The sequence below is a fragment of the Ahaetulla prasina genome, chromosome 7 (assembly GCF_028640845.1).
Source record: "Ahaetulla prasina isolate Xishuangbanna chromosome 7, ASM2864084v1, whole genome shotgun sequence".
NCBI classification, from domain to species: domain Eukaryota; kingdom Metazoa; phylum Chordata; class Lepidosauria; order Squamata; family Colubridae; genus Ahaetulla; species Ahaetulla prasina.
In genome coordinates, this window is record NC_080545.1 from 16,194,379 (window position 1) to 16,211,781 (window position 17,403).

The following is a 17,403-nucleotide window of genomic DNA, read 5'->3' on the forward strand; positions in this document are numbered from 1 at the left end:
GTGTATTACTCTTGAGTGTAATGAATGCCTGTTCACCAATTCACCAGTTCACCTTCTGTTCACAGAAGGGCCTCTGGTGGCTCAGACTGCTAAGACAGTCTGTTATTAACACAGCTGCTTGCAATTACTGCAGGTTCTAGTCCCACCAGGCCCAAGGTTGACTCAGCCTTCCATCCTTTATAAGGTAGGTAAAATGAGGACCCAGATTGTTCGGGGCAATAAGTTGACTTTGTATATAAATATACAAATAGGATGAAGACTATTGCTAACATAGTATAAGCCGCGGGATATAAATGCAAATTAAAAAAAATTGAGCTGCCTTCCTTTCATTGTTTTCTGATAAATACGATGATGGTTTCCAGAGGTCAGTTCTAAAAAGTTAAAATAAAAATTTGGTTGTAATCTGTCTTCCATCTTCTGTTTGCCTGAAGACAGATGTATACAAATGAAAGTGGCTGAAGTTTTAATAGTTAAAAGAAACACACAAATAATAAGTCAGAAAAGTGAGTTGGGTGTATGGCTATCAGCTCAGAAAAGTGCCGTGGACAACTTTCTTATCTTGGACTTACAAAATAGCGTTGTTTTATTATGAAGAGTATCCTAATAAAACATGCAAAGAAAATGAAAAGAAATAAACCTTTAGGACATCACTTAAAAGGAGTTTTAAAAGCAAAAAAAAAAGGAATATAAAGTTGGTTTATTCAATCAACATTAAAATATATATGTGGGGGTTTTTTTCTAGTAACTTTTAAAGAAAAATTCTTTTTATATATATAATTTTTTTTTTATTTCCATTTTCCAACATCATATTTATGTACAATCTATTATCCATCATTAATCATTAATTTTTATTTATTGCTGATTCAGGCCTGCCTGACTGCCACTTCCTTTCTTCACAACCTCCCTCTACCTTCTACTACTTTCCCCTCCTTCATCTCCTTCACTTTACTACTTCCTCTCCTCCTTCTCCACTCCTCTCTTCTTCCACCCTCTCTAACCTTCTTATTCCCCTCCTCCTTCTCAACTCTTTCCTACCTACTTTCTTCCCTCCTTCTACTCCTCTCTCCCTTTCTTTCTGAAATGGCAGTCGGGCAGCCCCAATATCATTTCAAATTTTAATTTCATATCTTCAATCATTACTGTACATTAATAACCAATCCATGTATCATTTTCCCCCCCTTTCCCCCCTCCTCCCCCCTCCCCCCCTCCCCCCCCAGACTTCCCAGAGCAAACACTGGGTATTATGACCAACAATCACAAGCTAAAATATACAAAATATACATAAACTCCCATCCCAATATAAAACTTTAAATCCCCTCACAATAAAAATAAAGAGATAAGAAAGAATAAGAAAAAAGAAAAAAGAAAAGGAACAATACCAATACAATCTTCCCTTCACATATTGCTTCTTCTTACAGTCCATTTTTAAAATCAGTCCATCTTCTCAAATTCGAATTTTTTCCACTTGCATATTCCTTCAAATTTCATAAGTCCATTTCTTAAATTACAGTCCATCTTCTCGAGCTCAAATTTTCATCACTTATATATTTCTTCCATTGTCATAACATTTAATGTCCGATCTTTCAATATTTCTCCATCAGTCAAATATCATTACAAATAAAGTCTCTCAGATATACAATATTTCCAACTTAACTTCGTAACTTTTACTGTCTATAAACGTATCAATTAAAACAAATAATCATTTAAGTTACATCCACACAAAAATATGGAACGCTTCACGAATTTGCGTGTCATCCTTGCGCAGGGGCCATGCTAATCTTCTCTGTATCGTTCCAATTTTAGTATATGTGCTGCCGAAGCAAGCACTAAAGAAAAATTCTTGACTAGAACTGAATGACAAGCCTTTAAAGATTTGTTTATAGATAGGGTATGGGAAGAAGATATATTTTTGTTCCATTTTTAGAGAAAGTGGTAAGATATGGTGTTATAACTGAAGGAGAATGTTAAATTTGCTAAGGAGTTTATGAGAGGAGATGAAGAAAAAATGATAATTTACGGGACATTATTTGAAGAAATTAAAGGTCAAGATATTTAATATGTTGTTTCTGGTAGTTCTTAAATGGATTTTTCTTGATTTAAGTTTCAATGATGATACTTTTGTTTATAGACATAAATTATGGGAAGAAGAGATTTTTTGTTGTAAAGAAATATGAAATTGATTTATTTGTTTAATATAGGTATGTGGGGGGAGAGAGAGAGAGAGAGAGAGAGAGAGAGAGGTGGAATGAAGAGGACTTTAGTAGAAATGTTAGAAAAGGTGATAAATTAGTGAAACTTCTGTAGTTGTCTTGATAAAGAGGGAAATCACTTCTTTATACATCTTTATATATTTTTCCTTCCCCTACCTTTTTTCTATTTGCTCGTTTTATTTTTTATATTTTTATATAGTTTGTATTAATTTTGTATCTTTGTATTTTTAAAGTTTAATAGGAATTATTCAGAGGTGGGTTTCAGCGGGTTCTGACCAGTTCTGGAGAACCGATAGCGGAAATTTTAAGTAGTTTGGAGAAGTGGTAGTAAAAATTCTGAGCGGCCCCACCCCATCTATTCTCTGCCTTCCGAGTCCCAGCTGATTGGGAGGAAATGGGGATTTTGCAGCAACCTTCCCCTGGAGTGGGGTGGGAATGGAGATTTTAGTATCCTTCCCCTGCCAGGCCCACCAAGCCACGCTCGCCACACCATGCCATGCCCACCAAGCCACGTCCACAGAACCGGTAGTAAAAAAATTTGAAACCCACCACTGGAATTATTATTTGAAAAAGAATGTGGTCGTCGTATTGAAAGTTATTTTAACTTAATACTATAATACTAGTCTGATTTTATAGAGTCAAACAAGGTTTCTTGGTGATGCCAAAACCAGAATGTTTACAGTAAAATACATCTCCATGCAGTTTTCCATTTTCTGCTTTTCTATCATGGAATAAGATAAGTAATGCAAAGGAAATCTATACAGGTTTACTTTTCAGTTTCTGGAATTACCTTGGAGCTAACATCTGGTCTAAGGCAGGGGTCTCCAACCTTGGCAACTTTAAGCCTGGTGGACTTCAACTCCCAGAATTCTCCAGCCAGCTTTGCTGGCTGGGGGATTCTGGGAGTTGAAGTCCTCCAGGCTTAAAGTTGCCAAGGTTGGAGACCCCTGGTTTAAGGTTTACTTCTGAGATTAGGGTTAGCATGAAGGTCACCCCAGTAATTCTTGAGTTACGGTTACGATTAGGGTCAAGAACTATTATGTTATTAACTTTATTTTTTGTGTTTGTTTTTAATTTGCTTTCTGAAGTATTAAACAAGGAACGTATGTTAGGATCAGGTGAGCATACCCCACACAGATTATATACTTCCAGTTATATCTGTGATGGGGCCTTCAACCCCGCTGGTTTCCTTCCCCAGGTGCCCTCCTTTTTTGTGCAAGAAAAGTTTCCGTACATGTATTTCCTTTGTGTTCCCCTTTACTTCCCCCTCCCTCCCCCCCTCTCTCTCCCTCCCTCTCTCTCTCTCTCTATATACACACACACACACACACACACACACACACACACACATATATACATACATACACACACAAAAAATTAACTTCTTTTTTCACCAATTTCCCCTTCTGCACCAGTTTTTCATAAGCGCCAAATTTCAAAAATTAGGTTCAGGTCCCAACCAAATCGGGTTGCACCCAAAGTTATGGAACGAATTATGGTTGTGACCAGAGGTTCTAGTGTATATGTGTCTCTGTGTGTGTGTGTGCATGTGTGTATGACATACATAAATATACACAACGATGGGATTCAAATAATTAAACAACCAGGGTCAGGTGGGCCATCGTGGAAGGTGTGGCCCAACCCTGTCCTCCAGCTCCGCCACACATGCAGGACAAGCCTCCCGCGATGGCCAACCTGACCTGGGCGAACCAGTTGTTAAATTACCCCACTATACTTTGATTACCTCCCCCCATCAAAGTAGATCCTGGTTGCGGCATTGCAATGGAGAAATGGGAAATGGAGCGGCCAGCACGAGGGAAGGAGGAGGAGCAGGGAGAAGAAAAAGGGGAAGCGGTCTCCTCTTTCTCTCGCGCCAGCCGCTCCGTTACCCATTTCTCCATTGCAGTGCCATGGAGCTTGCTCCATCCACCACCGCCCAGATGCCTTTGTTTCCCCCAAGCATTTCTTTGCCTACCTGATTTCCAGCTCTGTTGCATTGTTTTATTTTTATTTATTTATTTATTTTTGTCACAACACTATACACAAGCATCACACAGAATGATTATATAATCATGTATAATCATACACTGAGAGCATATGCACCAAGACAAATTCCTTGTGTGTCCAATCACACTTGGCCAATAAATTCTATTCTATTCTATTCTATTCTATTCTATTCTATAATATAAACATATATATGAGGAGATATAAGGAAGTATAAGCATATGTCCAGAAATATTTTACAAGAAGAGTTCTCCATTCCTCTGAAAACAACAAAATACCTTATCCCACCAGACTTGAAATCCTAGGCTTAGAAAACTTGGAACTCCATCGCCTTCGACAAGACCTAAGCTTAACTCACAGAATCATCTATTGTAATGTCCTTCCTGTCAAAGACTACTTCAGCTTTAATTGCAATAATACAAGAGCAACCAATAGATTTAAACTTAATGTTAACCGCTTTAATCTAGATTGTAGAAAATATGGCTTCTGTAACAGAATCATCAGTGCTTGGAATACTTTACCTGACTCTGTGGTCTCTTCCCATAATCCTAAAAGTTTTAACCAAAAACTTTCAACTATGGACCTCACCCCATTCCTAAGAGGACCATAAGGGGCGTGCATAAGCGCACAAACGTGCCTACCGTTCCTGTCCTATTGTTTTTCTTTTCTTCTTCCTATATATATATATATGCTTATACCTCCTAACATTTACTCATATATATGTTTATATACTATGTAATCTTTTTGTATGATGTTGTGACAAAATAAATAAATAAAATAAAATAAATAAATAAATAAAATATATACATAAGAAAAGAAATAGGACAGGAACGGTAGGCACGTTTGTGCTCTTATGCACGCCCCTTATAGACCTCTTAGGAATGGGGTGAGGTCAATAGTAGGTAGTCTTTGGTTAAAGCTTTGGGGATTTGGGGAAGAGACCACAGAGTCAGGTAATGTGTTCCAAGCACTGATAACTCTGTTACAGAAGTCATATTTTCTGCAAATATTTTAAATATAAATATGTTGTTTTAATTTGGCTCTGGTGGTTCCTACCTACCTACCTGGAAATGTTGCAATCATTCCAGAAAATTCTAAACAGCCATTCCGGGTTTCTGAAGTAGTAGAAATGACAGCACAACCCAGGGAGAGAACTCTTTTTTTCAAAATTAAGGTCAGAACATTTTGAGCTTCACATCTTTTTTTGCACACTCCTTGAAACTGCTTACCTCTTCTAGATATGATTTATGACACGACAGACCAAAAGGGACAAAGTTTCAGTTGCATGGCGGGGGAATACCACCTTGCTTTTTTTTAGAAACAGAGATTCAAGTACTCCTGACCCGGAAGCAATACAGCGGGATCTATTTATAGGCCGGTATACAGTAATGGCCAAAATTGTGGAAACCTTTTGGGAAAAGTGTATTTTTGAGGTTTGATAGCATTTTTGGAGTTTCAAGATAATCATATTCCACTACTGGAATGGCCAGGAAATAGCCCAGACCTTAACCCAATTGAAAATCTATGGAGCCGACTAAAGAAACTTGTTAGTCAGAAGCGACCCAGCAATAAAACCCAGTTAATAGAAGCAATTATTCAGTCTTCGTTTCACACTATAACAGCTGTCGAACTAAAAGACTTAACTAAGTATTAATTGACATGGTGGTCATTTTTGTATATCTCGTTTTTTCTATGGTGATAATTTTTGTATATCTCATTTTTTTTCTACGTGTTTCACTTTTCTTCTTTACACTGTAACTGCTATTCTAATAGCAAATCCTTCATAAAAGTTATTGCATTACATTCTTGATTATATTATTTTTCCATTGATATATAATTTTATGGCACTACTTCAAAAAAAAAAGTGATGTTATGATCTAGTTTTAGAAAACACACTTTTTCCAAAAGGTTTCCACAATTTTGGCCACTACTGTAGAATTATATTATTTAAGCCTACTCTAATTTATTTATTTATTTATTTATTTATTTAGATTTTTATACCGCCCTTCTCCCGAAGGACTCAGGGCAGTGTACAGCCAAAAAGATAAAAACTCAATATATATACAATTAAAAACAAAATTTTAAAACAGAGCATATTGCAAAAGGCCGACATTAAAAATTTAAAAATTTAAAGATTTAAAAATTTAAAAACCCTAAAACGATAAACCCCAATTAAAATTTAATAAAACTATTAAGCCAGTCCCGCTTGAATAAATAAGTATGTTTTTAGCTCACGGTGAAAGGTCCGAAGATCAGGCACTTGGCGTAGGCCAGGGGGAAGTAATGAAATCTGTGAAGGTAAATCCAGTCAGCTGTTAAGTTTTCAAATGGCTTTTAATTAATATATAAAACATCAGCATGGAATTTTACTATTAAATGGCTTTAAACATCGAATTTCTATAATGTGATTGGAGATCTGGAGGGGAGTTGGTTCTTCATTGTATGCATTTCCGCAAATGAAATGGAATGAACCAGTATTGAATGGAGACAAGTGAGGTTTGCTCTCGCTATTGAAGAAGTTGATTACAAAGCCTTTTCAACAGCTGATTCTGTGAAGTAAGGAAAGAAGAGAAAATTATTTTGTTGTTGTTGTTTTTGTTGAATCAAAGTTCTCTTTTAGCACGCTTGGCACAGAACCGAGCTGCTCCTGCTTCAAAAATGATTTGGAAGAAACATTCGGAACTCCCCTAAAGGCCATCTCTTCCCTTCAAGCACTTTGTTCTAAGTAGAAGAAAGCCAACAGTGCTTGAGGAGTTGTTTTTTTTTTTTTATTATTGAAAGAGTTTTAAAACAAAACATTTTTCCCCTTTTTCCCCTCCTCCCAAAAACCCCTTCCCCTCCTCCCCGGCTTCCCGGGTCAATCACAAGGTATTGTTATACATAAACCAAACATAGAATAAAATTTTCCCTTCCAATCCAAATAACCACATCCAAAGCTTTTCATCTCCCAACCCCCTCCCCATTACATAAAATAACTTTCTAATTATTCAAAGGCAATCTGATATTTCTTAATCTGATATCTATTTTGTAGATAATCAATCCATTTTTTCCATTCAATTAAATATTTTTCCTGCGTATTGTCTTTTAAAAACCCTGAGATTTTAGCCATCTCAGCCAAATTAATAACTTTCAATATCCATTCTTCTATTGTAGGTATCTCTTCTTTCTTCCAGTATTGTCCAATCAACAGTCTTGCTGCTGTTATTAAATTCAGAATCAATTTAGTCTCAATCCCTGTACAATCCGTTATAATTCCCAAAAGGAAAAATTGTGGCAGGAACTTTATCTTCTTCTTCAGTACATTTTGAATAATCCACCAAATTCTTATCCAAAAGACCTTAATTTTCTTCCAAGTCCACCAAATATGAAAATATGTAGCGTCATCACAATCACACCTCCAACATTTCGCTTGGATATTAGGATACATACATGATAATTTTTTGGGATCTAAGTGCCATCTATAAAACATCTTATAAAAATTTTCCCTTAAATTCTGTGCTTGTGTAAACTTAACATTTCTAACCCAAATTTTCTCCCATGTTTCCAACATTATTGGTTCCTGAATATTCTGTGCCCATTTTATCATACAATCCTTTACCAAATCCTTTTCCGAATCTATTTCAAGCAACACAGCTCTGTTAGAGCACCCAGCAGGAGCGGTGACGTCACTGGAGCCTCCTTGAGGAGTTGTTTTAAAGAGTGTTTAAAGCAGCAGGATCTCTTTTCAGACTTGGTGGACCAAGGGTCTCCAACCATGGCAACTTTAAGACTTGTGGACTTCAACTCCCAGAGTTCAACTCCCAGAGTTGAAGTCCACAAGTCTTAAAGTTGCCAAGGTTGGAGACCCCTGTGGTAGACAGTTGAAAAAAGTGGGGTTGCTTTAATTAGGAACAGAGGCACACTACGTCCCTGCAGGTAGATAGTCTAGGGGGCTTCTAATCATGCGCCACTCATAACCAACTGCAACCCAATACAAAATGTTCTGGAAGCCCAGAAAATGCATATTTCAATCAAGATATTGCCAATTTTTATTTTTTTTTGAGTAAACAAATTATACTCTCAATTTCAAAGGCTAGTAGAATGTATTTTCATTGGCAGCCCTCTCTTATGTCATAACATTGTTTCTGATTCTCGTTTGCTTGATTTTCCCCTACCCACAGTAATAAAATATCCTAAATTAGTTTATGCAAATTTTAGAAACGGACTGCTTCTTGCCAGACAAGGATTCAGTGGTCAACATAGCAATGGACTTTTTCCACAGCCTGATGAGAAGAGCCTTGAAACTATAAAAGGACTCTAAGCCAGCATGAACACCCTAAAGGCTTCAAAACATGCCTAAACAAAGTCCAAGTTTTAATGAGTTTTGCAGGCTCTTCGTAGGCCTGCAAAATGTGTGCATTCTGTCAATATTTTCTTCCAAAAGGTATCCCAAATTGCTTTTGAAACTGCTCTGAATATTTTTTTAAGCTTTTTTTTTTTTTTTAGTTTCAACTTGGCTGCTCCTCAACCTGAGACACATTGGTTAATTTGTATGACAATAACTTCATAGAAACATACAGTAATTGAGTGGGAAGGGACTTTGGAGGTCTTCTAGTCCAACCTCCAGATTCTATACCATTTCAGAAAAATGGTTGCTCCAGTCTGTTATTGAAAGCCTCCAGGGATGGATCACCCACAACTTCTGAAGGCAAGCTATTCCACTGGTTGATTGCTCTCACCGTTACGAATTCTCCCCTTAGTTCTAGATTGCTTCTCTCCTTGATTACTTTCCATTCTTTGTTTCCTGTCTTGCTTTTTGGTGCTTTGGAAAATAGCTTGGCTCCCTCTTCTTTGTGGCAGCTCCTGAGATATTGGAACGCTGCTATCATGTAGCCCCTAGTCCTTCTTTTCATTAGACTAGACATACCCAATACCTGTAACCATTCTTCGTATGTTTTAGCCTCCAGCCCCCTAATCTATCTTGTTGCTCTTCTCTGCACTTTTTCCAGTTGGCCAGGACTGGATGCAGTATTCACAAACACGTTTGCTGGTCCTCAAAGTGCTTGGGAGAATCTTGTGTGATTTCCCCCTCCCGCCCCACACGCTTAGCTGGAGAGTCTAAATTGATCCCCGCACAATGGCAAAATCTAGTGTTTTTGATCCACAAGAAATGAGACTTGGAAGAAAGCAGCCCCTCTCAGAATGTTTCATTGGATGTTCAGAATGGGCTGCATTTAGTGAGAACAAAAGTCAAGCTACCTTGGGAGTTCAGGCCATAGGAATTCAATTCTTTTTGTTTTTCCCCAATCCTGAGCTACAATAATAGGTGGTATGGTAATCCACGCTGACTGGTCTCATGCTTGAGCAGGGGATTGGACTACAAGACTTTCAAGGTCCCTTCCAACTCTGTTGTTCTGTTCTGTTCTGTTCTGTTCTGTTCTGTTCTGTTCTGTTCTGTTCTGTTCTGTTCTGTTCTATTCTGTTCGATCCAATTTACAGAAAAAAATGGTCAGGAAATTACTTTTTAATTTAAAAAACAGCATTTATAACTCTCATAAGAAACCTTCCTCGAAAGAGCTTATGTAAGAAAGACCTGGGGGGAAATTATATGGTTATAGAAGCTATAAGGGAGATATTCTCTGAATTGGATTGGATTTTTATGCTTTAGCTGGTTTTAAATACTTTAGGATTAATTTGTTCTATTGATTTATATATTTTATTACTGTTAATTGTTAATTTTTTTTCTTTTTTTTTAAGGATTTTGGTTATGTTAGAAGGAAGTCAGAGCTAGAGAAGGAAAATTGGTATAATAGTTTTGGGGAAAAATTTTCTTAGCATATGTTTGTTTTATTTTTAACTATACCTTGTGCTTGTTCCGGGAAGTCAGGGGGGAGGGGGGAGGGTATTAGTGAAGGGAGGAGGGTTGGGGGGAAAGGGGGGGGGGAAATTTTGTAAAACTTTTTGAATAAAAAAAGAAAGAAAGAAACCTTCCTAATGAAAACATTCCCAGTTCCCTTGACCATTTGTCTTTGGATTAGATGAAAATAATATACAGCAAGTATGGATTTTCATCTATCTACTAAATACATTTAAAGAATGTGAAGGGGAGATTATGTGTTTGAAGTCTATTTATTCTGCAATCTTTTTTTCAAGCTTAGACAGAAATCTCTTAGGAAGTGGCCATTTTCCCCATCTCTACTAAGGGCTTGACTATATCTAATGCCAGTGGCTATACTTGCCCTATAATTACCCTGTTTCCCCGAAAATAAGACATCCCCTGATAATAAGCCTAATCAGGCTTTTGAGCGCATGCGCTAAAATAAGCCTCCCCCCGAAAATAAGCCCTCCCCGAAAATATGTAAACACAGAGCTGGAAATCAAGTAAGATGGCAAGAGGAGCCCCATCTTGCTCCACACGCCCCAAAATAATAAGACCTCCCTGAAAATAAGGCGAAGCGCTTATTTCGGAGTTCAAGAAAATATAAGACAGGGTCTTATTTTGGGGAAAACATGGTATTTTTTAAGTGGTCACTGCCTGTCATTTATGCATAATTCCCCTTTCATGGAAAATGTGAGTAAATAAGCAGAAATTACATGATAGAATAGAATAGAATAGAATAGAATAGAATAGAATAGAATAGAATAGAATAGAATAGAATAGAATAGAATAGAATTCTTTATTGGACAATTGTGATTGGACATACAAGGAATTTGTCTTGGTGCACATGCTCTCAGTGTACATAAAAGAAAAGATACGTTCATCAAGGTACAACATTTACAACACAATTGATGGTCAATATATCAATATAAATCATAAGGATTGCCAGCAACAAAGTTACAGTCATACATATCCACATTTTACTTCCTATTACAGACTAAATACTTCCAAGCTTAAGTTTATTTTTGCAGATATGAAATTACCTTTGAGATTCTGTTGGCCTGAGCCTGCTAACATTTATTGCAATGAAGATGAAAAGCGTATATAAATGTAATTGAATTTTTTTTAAAGTTTTTTTTTAATTTTTAACAAACATGCGTGAACAGTGTGGCACATTTTAATACAAATAAAACCAATAAAATTAATCATAGTTATTACATTCAATCAACTTATATATTTCTAATAAGGATACACAGTCATATTAAGTTACAATCTGTCATTATTCAATTATTCCATGCTTTCTTTTTATTGTTTTATTTTATTATATAAAAGTGTATGCGCTAATATTCCTCCTTCTCTTATTTCTATCTCTTATTCTAACTTTTAATTATGTCACCCTATATTAAAAGACATTTTCTTTCTATCCTACCTAACTTCTAAGCATGTCACCTACTTAAAGAAAGAAAAGAAGGAGAAAAGGAGAAGCAAGCCAGAACAACAACAAAGAAATCATCTATCCATCATCTCTTGCCCACATCAATACTTTAATTGCTATGCTTTTTTTTTTTTTTTGCTTGCCTCCCATATTCCTCTCTTGGATCTTTATCTCTGTCATCTGCTTCTTGGCTGTTCAATCTCAAAGTCAAAGTCAATGGGGAGATTCACTTAACAACTGTGTTACTAATTTAACTGTGGTGGTTACCTTAACAAATATGAGAAGAAAAATCATGAAATGGGACAAAATTCATTTAGCAGCAGAAATGTTGGGGTCAATTGTGGTCATAAGTTAAGGACTTTCGATACAATATCCACATTTTACTTCCTATTACAGACTAAATACTTCCAAGCTTAAGTTTATTTTTGCAGATATGAAATTACCTTGAGAGGCTTGGGCCTGCTAACTTTTTTTTGCAATGAAGATGAAAAGCTTATCTAAATGTAATTGAATTTCTGTCATTGTAGGTTTTAGATTCCTAGCGGAAACTCACTTAAAGCAGGAAGTCTTTTGCAGTTCATGTTTGCAAATAGTTTTCATCTTTCATTTCATCTGCAAGTACATTATGGGCTGCTCTTGCCCAAGAAGCTCCAAAAACAAAGGTGTCTGGAATTGCTAAGATTATTTTTGTTTGGAGCAGGCCATTGTATTTATTTGCAGGAAAAATATCTATAATCAAAATATTATTCCAGCTGGGAATTCTGGCATGTATCATGTGTTCCTGGTTCCTTGGTACTAACGTTTTACAGTGGAAGAAGGAAGAATAATTAAGTTCAACAACCATAATTTTGACTTTGAAGCTGTAGCATAATTCCAGCAGTAAGTAGAGTTGCTAATTATAGCATTTCTTTCTCTCCAGTTTGGAAACCATTTGAGAGCCGTGTGATATGAAACAAGATTCTGTTAGGTAACTTTCCACAACGTAAAATCAAATATCAATACACTTAGCTTCTAGTCTCAGAATAAAGCATCCATGTCAGAGGTGGGATTCGGCCGGTTCTGTCCGGTTCAGACAAACCGGTAGTGATGACTGTGGGAGGCTCTGCCCACCCACCCGGACATAATGCACAAAAAAACAGCATGCACGGAAGGTTGTGCTCAGGGGAGGCACGTACGAGAGAAGCGAGCACACCAGTGGTGGGTTTCGATTTTTTTTACTACCGGTTCTGTGGGCATGGCTTGGTGGGCATGGCATGGCTTCGTGGGCGTGGCAGGGGAAGGATACTGTAAAATCTCCATTCCCTCCCCAATCCAGGGGAAGGTTACTGCAAAATCCCCATTTCCTCCCAATCAGCTGGGACTTGGGAGGCAGAGAATTGATGGGGGAGGGGCCAGTCAGAATTTTTACTACCGGTTCTCCGAACTACTCAAAATTTTCGCTGCCGGTTGTCCAGAACTGGTCAGAACCTGCTGAAACCCACCTCTGGAGCACGCGGCCGCTCACATTTGCAAACCAGTAGGGAAGGTAAGTGAATCTCACCTCTGATCCATGTCTTGCTCTATGGTGATTTCTCCTCTAAGCATCTGCTAAACCTTAAAATCACCCAGTCCCACCAATGGCTGAAGCATAAAGAGAGCAAATTTCTGAAAGTTAAGTTCAATTTCTGTACCATTGTAGATAATAAACCAGCAGAGCCAAGAACTAGAATTGTCACAGACAAAACTGAGGACAGCTTTCTTTTGAGGAAGTCTTAATGTTCTCTCCCAACATCTGCTTCTCCAGGAGCTTTCAGGTCTGAGACTAACATGCAAATGGCCCTGCAAATGAAGGCCAGAGCTAATAGATGCCAAGTCTCTGGCAATCATTTTTATCCAAGCTGCATGTAATGCAACCATCCTTTTTTTTTTTTTTTTTTTTTGGTTTACATTTATACCCCGCCCTTCTCCGAAGACTCAGGGCGGCTTACAGTGTATAAGGCAATAGTCTCATTCTATTTGTATATTTTTTTTTTACAAAGTCAACTTATTGCCCCCCCAACAATCTGGGTCCTCATTTTACCTACCTTATAAAGGATGGAAGGCTGAGTCAACCTTGGGCCGGGCTCGAACCTGCAGTAATTGCAGGCTTTGTGTTCTTAATAACAGGCTTTTACCAGCCTGCGCTATTCACCGGCCTTACTTGTTCCCCCACACACCCCCTGTGAATTTGGGGATCATCTTAGAAGCTCTCAAAAATTAAGGAATTGGCACAAAATACTAGAGGCTACAGATGTCATGTATTTGCCTGGTTAATTTATCCAGCTGAGAAGGGGAGAAAAAGAATAAAAATAGGGAAAAACTAAGTGGCCTGAGAAGGCATTACCTAAAGGGTTAAATCAACCAGGCAGACAGCCACCCCAACCAGCAGCTCATCTTCAAACTAATCTTCAGAGACCCAAGCCTTGCATCCTCCATTTCAATCTTGTTCATTTTGTTTGTTTTGGGGAGGTTGTTAAAAGGAGGGTATTGATTTATTATTTGTTTGTTAAAGGGATATGGTCATCTCCACTAGGCAATTGAGGTGTTTCTATGGTAAGAGTAGCATGCGTGTAAAAGAGAATGACCGGTAAAGGCAGGCGAATGAATCAATTAAATTTATAAATGGAATATTTACATGTAATTTAATTGACTATAATTTAAATTGAGGTGGAAGGAGGGAGTTGTCCTGGCTCCTTCCTCATTGGGAGGGTGGCTTCTAGCAGGTACATAGATGCCATGGATGCATATAGAGTCTCTCTCTGAGGGAGATAGAAAGTTTAGAAATATGAAAGATAAACAAAATACCGTATTTTTCTGAGTATAAGATGCACTTTTTGCCCCCCTAAAAGAGGGTGAAAATTTGGGTGCGTCTTATACACCAAATGTAGCCCCGCCCACCCGCCGGCCCCCACCCTTTGGCCTCCACGCGTCCTCTCAAATGGAGCTTTCGGAGGCTGCAAAAGCAGCCTCTCAACTGAGAGCCTCTCAAACAGCCTCCAAAAGCTCCATTTGAGAGGTTGCCTTTGCAGCCTCCAAAAGCTCCATTTGCAAAGGAGCTTCCCTTTCCAAAGGCAGCCTCTCAAACGGAGCTTTTGGAGACTGCAAAGACAGACTCTCAAACGGAGCTTTTGGAGACTGCAAAGGCAGCCTCTCTGTTGTGACCCAGGTTCCTGGACCCGGACTCCTGGACTCGGATGATTCAGAAAGTGAGGGAGAAGACCTGGCAAGCCCTGCTTCTCTTGGGCCCTCTCCCTCCCTGGCACCCACTCAAAGGGAGGAGGAGGGGCCGGCAAGGCCTGATTCTCTTGAGCCTTCTTCTGATTTGGCAACGCCCCAAGAACAGTTTTGGAGTGATGCAAGGCTGCGCAGGCGTGACTGGCGTGCGCAGCAGAAGCAGCGTTGGGATAAAGCCAAGGAATGATTGTCATGCAGTGACATCTGCAGAGACTATAAATAGAAGGCGGGACTTCCTGGTTTTTTGTCTTGGACAAAGCAATGAATTTGCGCAGGCAAACTGTATCAATGGAGGGAAGAATATATTCGTGAGTAATTCTGACCTTATCTATAATTTCCTCGTTATCTCCAGAAACTTGGCAGGCCCATGGGTAGACGTGGCCAGGACATTTATCTATGTAAATAAATTAGAAAAGAAGGCCTTTGACTGACTCTTTGCTGGGAGTATTGGGGGGAGGGAAACAGAACACTTTCAAACAGAGCTTTCGGAGGGTGAAAAAGCTAGGCGCAAAGGCCAAAATGGCTGCCTTGTCGGACCGGTTCCGCACTCCCCCTGCTGCACTCACAGGAGTGATCGGCTGCATTTTTGAAGCTGTGTATCTGCCCCAACAACCAGCAAACCTGTCGCTAAGGTTCACCTCTGGGAACAGCTGATTGGGGGTATTCCAGGAGGCGATCCACCCGCCAATCAGCTGCTCCCGCTGAATCAGGCTAATGTGCTGAAGCTGACCAGGTTGTTTGCTAAGGACGCTAGCCAGATGAATACCGATGGATGCTGGTAGGCAGAGGCAGATTTTTTTTTTCTTATTTTCCTCTCCCAAAACTAAGGTGCGTCTTATACTCCGAAAAATATGATAAATATAGTGATATTGTGAAACCCACTTATTGACTGAAAAGAACCTAGAGTTGGCAGAACTTGGGTAACAGGAAACTCTGTACGGGACTTTTGCCTGAGACCTTTGCCGCCAATTTTCTGTTGGAAAGAGGATTCCCATGAGGAGACCCTCGCAGGCAGCAAGCATTTGATACATGGGGGCTATCATTAAGAGAATTAATGGCTGCCTTTTCTCTTTGCTAAGAGGTGTTTCAAGCCATATTCACTTCAGGTGGCTTAAAACCCTCTGCCCATGTGAGGGAGATCGCACCAATCGCTTAATTTGTCCGTTCCCACACAGGGGAAAGTGTTGACAAGGTGGGCTGGTAACAAGGTCTCCTATTTTAGGAAGATTTTTTTTTTTATGCCTCTTCCATCTCAGCTCTAGAGGAATAGATTCTGTAAGGGAAACAATCTGCTTAAAAACCACCACTAAAAGAGAGAGAGAGAGAGAGAGAGAGATTTCCACAGTAGCCATCTGTAGATGTTGTACGCATTCTCCTGGCCGGTCAAGACACGTGAAAGGTTTTATTTTTGCTTTCTTTGTAGATTGCAAGATGAAAATCAGCTTTTGTGGAGAAGTCTCATTAATCCTGATAAAATCACTGGGGTAGAAGATGAACTTTAAAGAGATTCTCAGATGCCAACTTGCAGCGATTAAATGGCAGATCACCAAAATACACCTTTAGGATAAGCCTCCAGAGTGTGTTTTCCTCAGCTGACCATTTGTTGTCAGAATAGAAACATTCTTTCGTAATAGTTTGGGCTCCCGTATGGAGACACTTTTGGAGTGTCTCAAGAATAAAACAGGAGATTTAGGAAACAAAGCCAGGGTCTTCCATAAAGAACTCAAGATGTCTATATGTTTGAGGAACAAACTTGAAGTAACAGTATATGAGGGCAGACATGACATAATTGCCATTATCAAAACTTGATGGGATGAAGCTCATGATTGGAATGTACTCCTGGAAGGATATAATTGTTCAAATAAAACTCCACCCTAACGAAAGAGGAGGTGAAGCTGCTTTATATGCAAGTGTTGTGACCCAGACTCGAGCAGGTAGCAACAAATGCAGTCCTTAGTAAAAATACACTTTATTCAAACAGCTGGGAATTAATCCATTCCTAGCGCCGGGTAACTCAAAATGAAACAAAGGCTTCACAAACAGTCTTTGGTTATCTCAAGCCTGGTTCAATCTGGATAACTGCCAAGGTCTTTTCTGATAAACATCAAGAGCAGAGAACAGAGCAAAGAGCGCAGCTGCAACGGCAAACTGAGATACCGGTGCTGATCTCCTTTTAAACCTTATGGGAGGGGCCAATTATCTCTTGGCCCTACTCCCGAGGTGACCTCTCTGCTTGAGCTGCTCCTGCCTTCTGGCAGCTCGTCACATGCGGGCATTAGGAACAGGCTCATCGCAGTCCGATTCCGCTGACAGCTCCCCAGGCTGCTAATGGATAGTAAGAAATCATTATACCTCTACAGAAAAAAATATGTAAAACCAAGGAGGAAAGCCTCTTTGAATGCATATGCCTTAATATAAAAGGAAAAAAGAATGACATTGCAATAGATGTACCCAGTGGTGGGATTCAAATAATTTAACAACCGGTTCTCTGCCCAAAAGACCAGCTAGATAGGCATGGCTCAGTGGTCATGTGACCGTGTGGGTGTGGCCAACTCAACATCACTCACGTCAATGGGCGCTCCGCCTTAGCTGTTACAATGTAATAAGGATTAACCAGAGAGGCAGTTTCTATAAGCAGGGCAATA

General features: G+C 39.0%; 1 protein-coding gene and 1 non-coding gene across 3 annotated transcripts in view; one reads left to right on the plus strand and one right to left on the minus strand.

The window, feature by feature from the left end:
• The window catches only part of SHISAL1 (shisa like 1), a 162,698-nt gene that overhangs the window by 120,756 nt on the left and 24,539 nt on the right, over positions 1-17,403 (plus strand). The window contains exon 5 of one of the 2 annotated variants that reach the window (XM_058191374.1): positions 16,182-16,617. The exons of the other annotated variant lie outside the window; for it this stretch is intronic. Coding sequence (XP_058047357.1) covers position 16,182 — 1 coding nt within the window. The 3' untranslated portion in view covers positions 16,183-16,617. Of the gene's footprint in view, positions 1-16,181; positions 16,618-17,403 lie in introns of those variants that run through there. 2 annotated transcript variants of the gene reach the window in all.
• Positions 1,721-1,827, minus strand: LOC131202726 (U6 spliceosomal RNA). Its single transcript, XR_009156208.1, has one exon. It is a non-coding gene; the product is annotated as a U6 spliceosomal RNA (small nuclear RNA).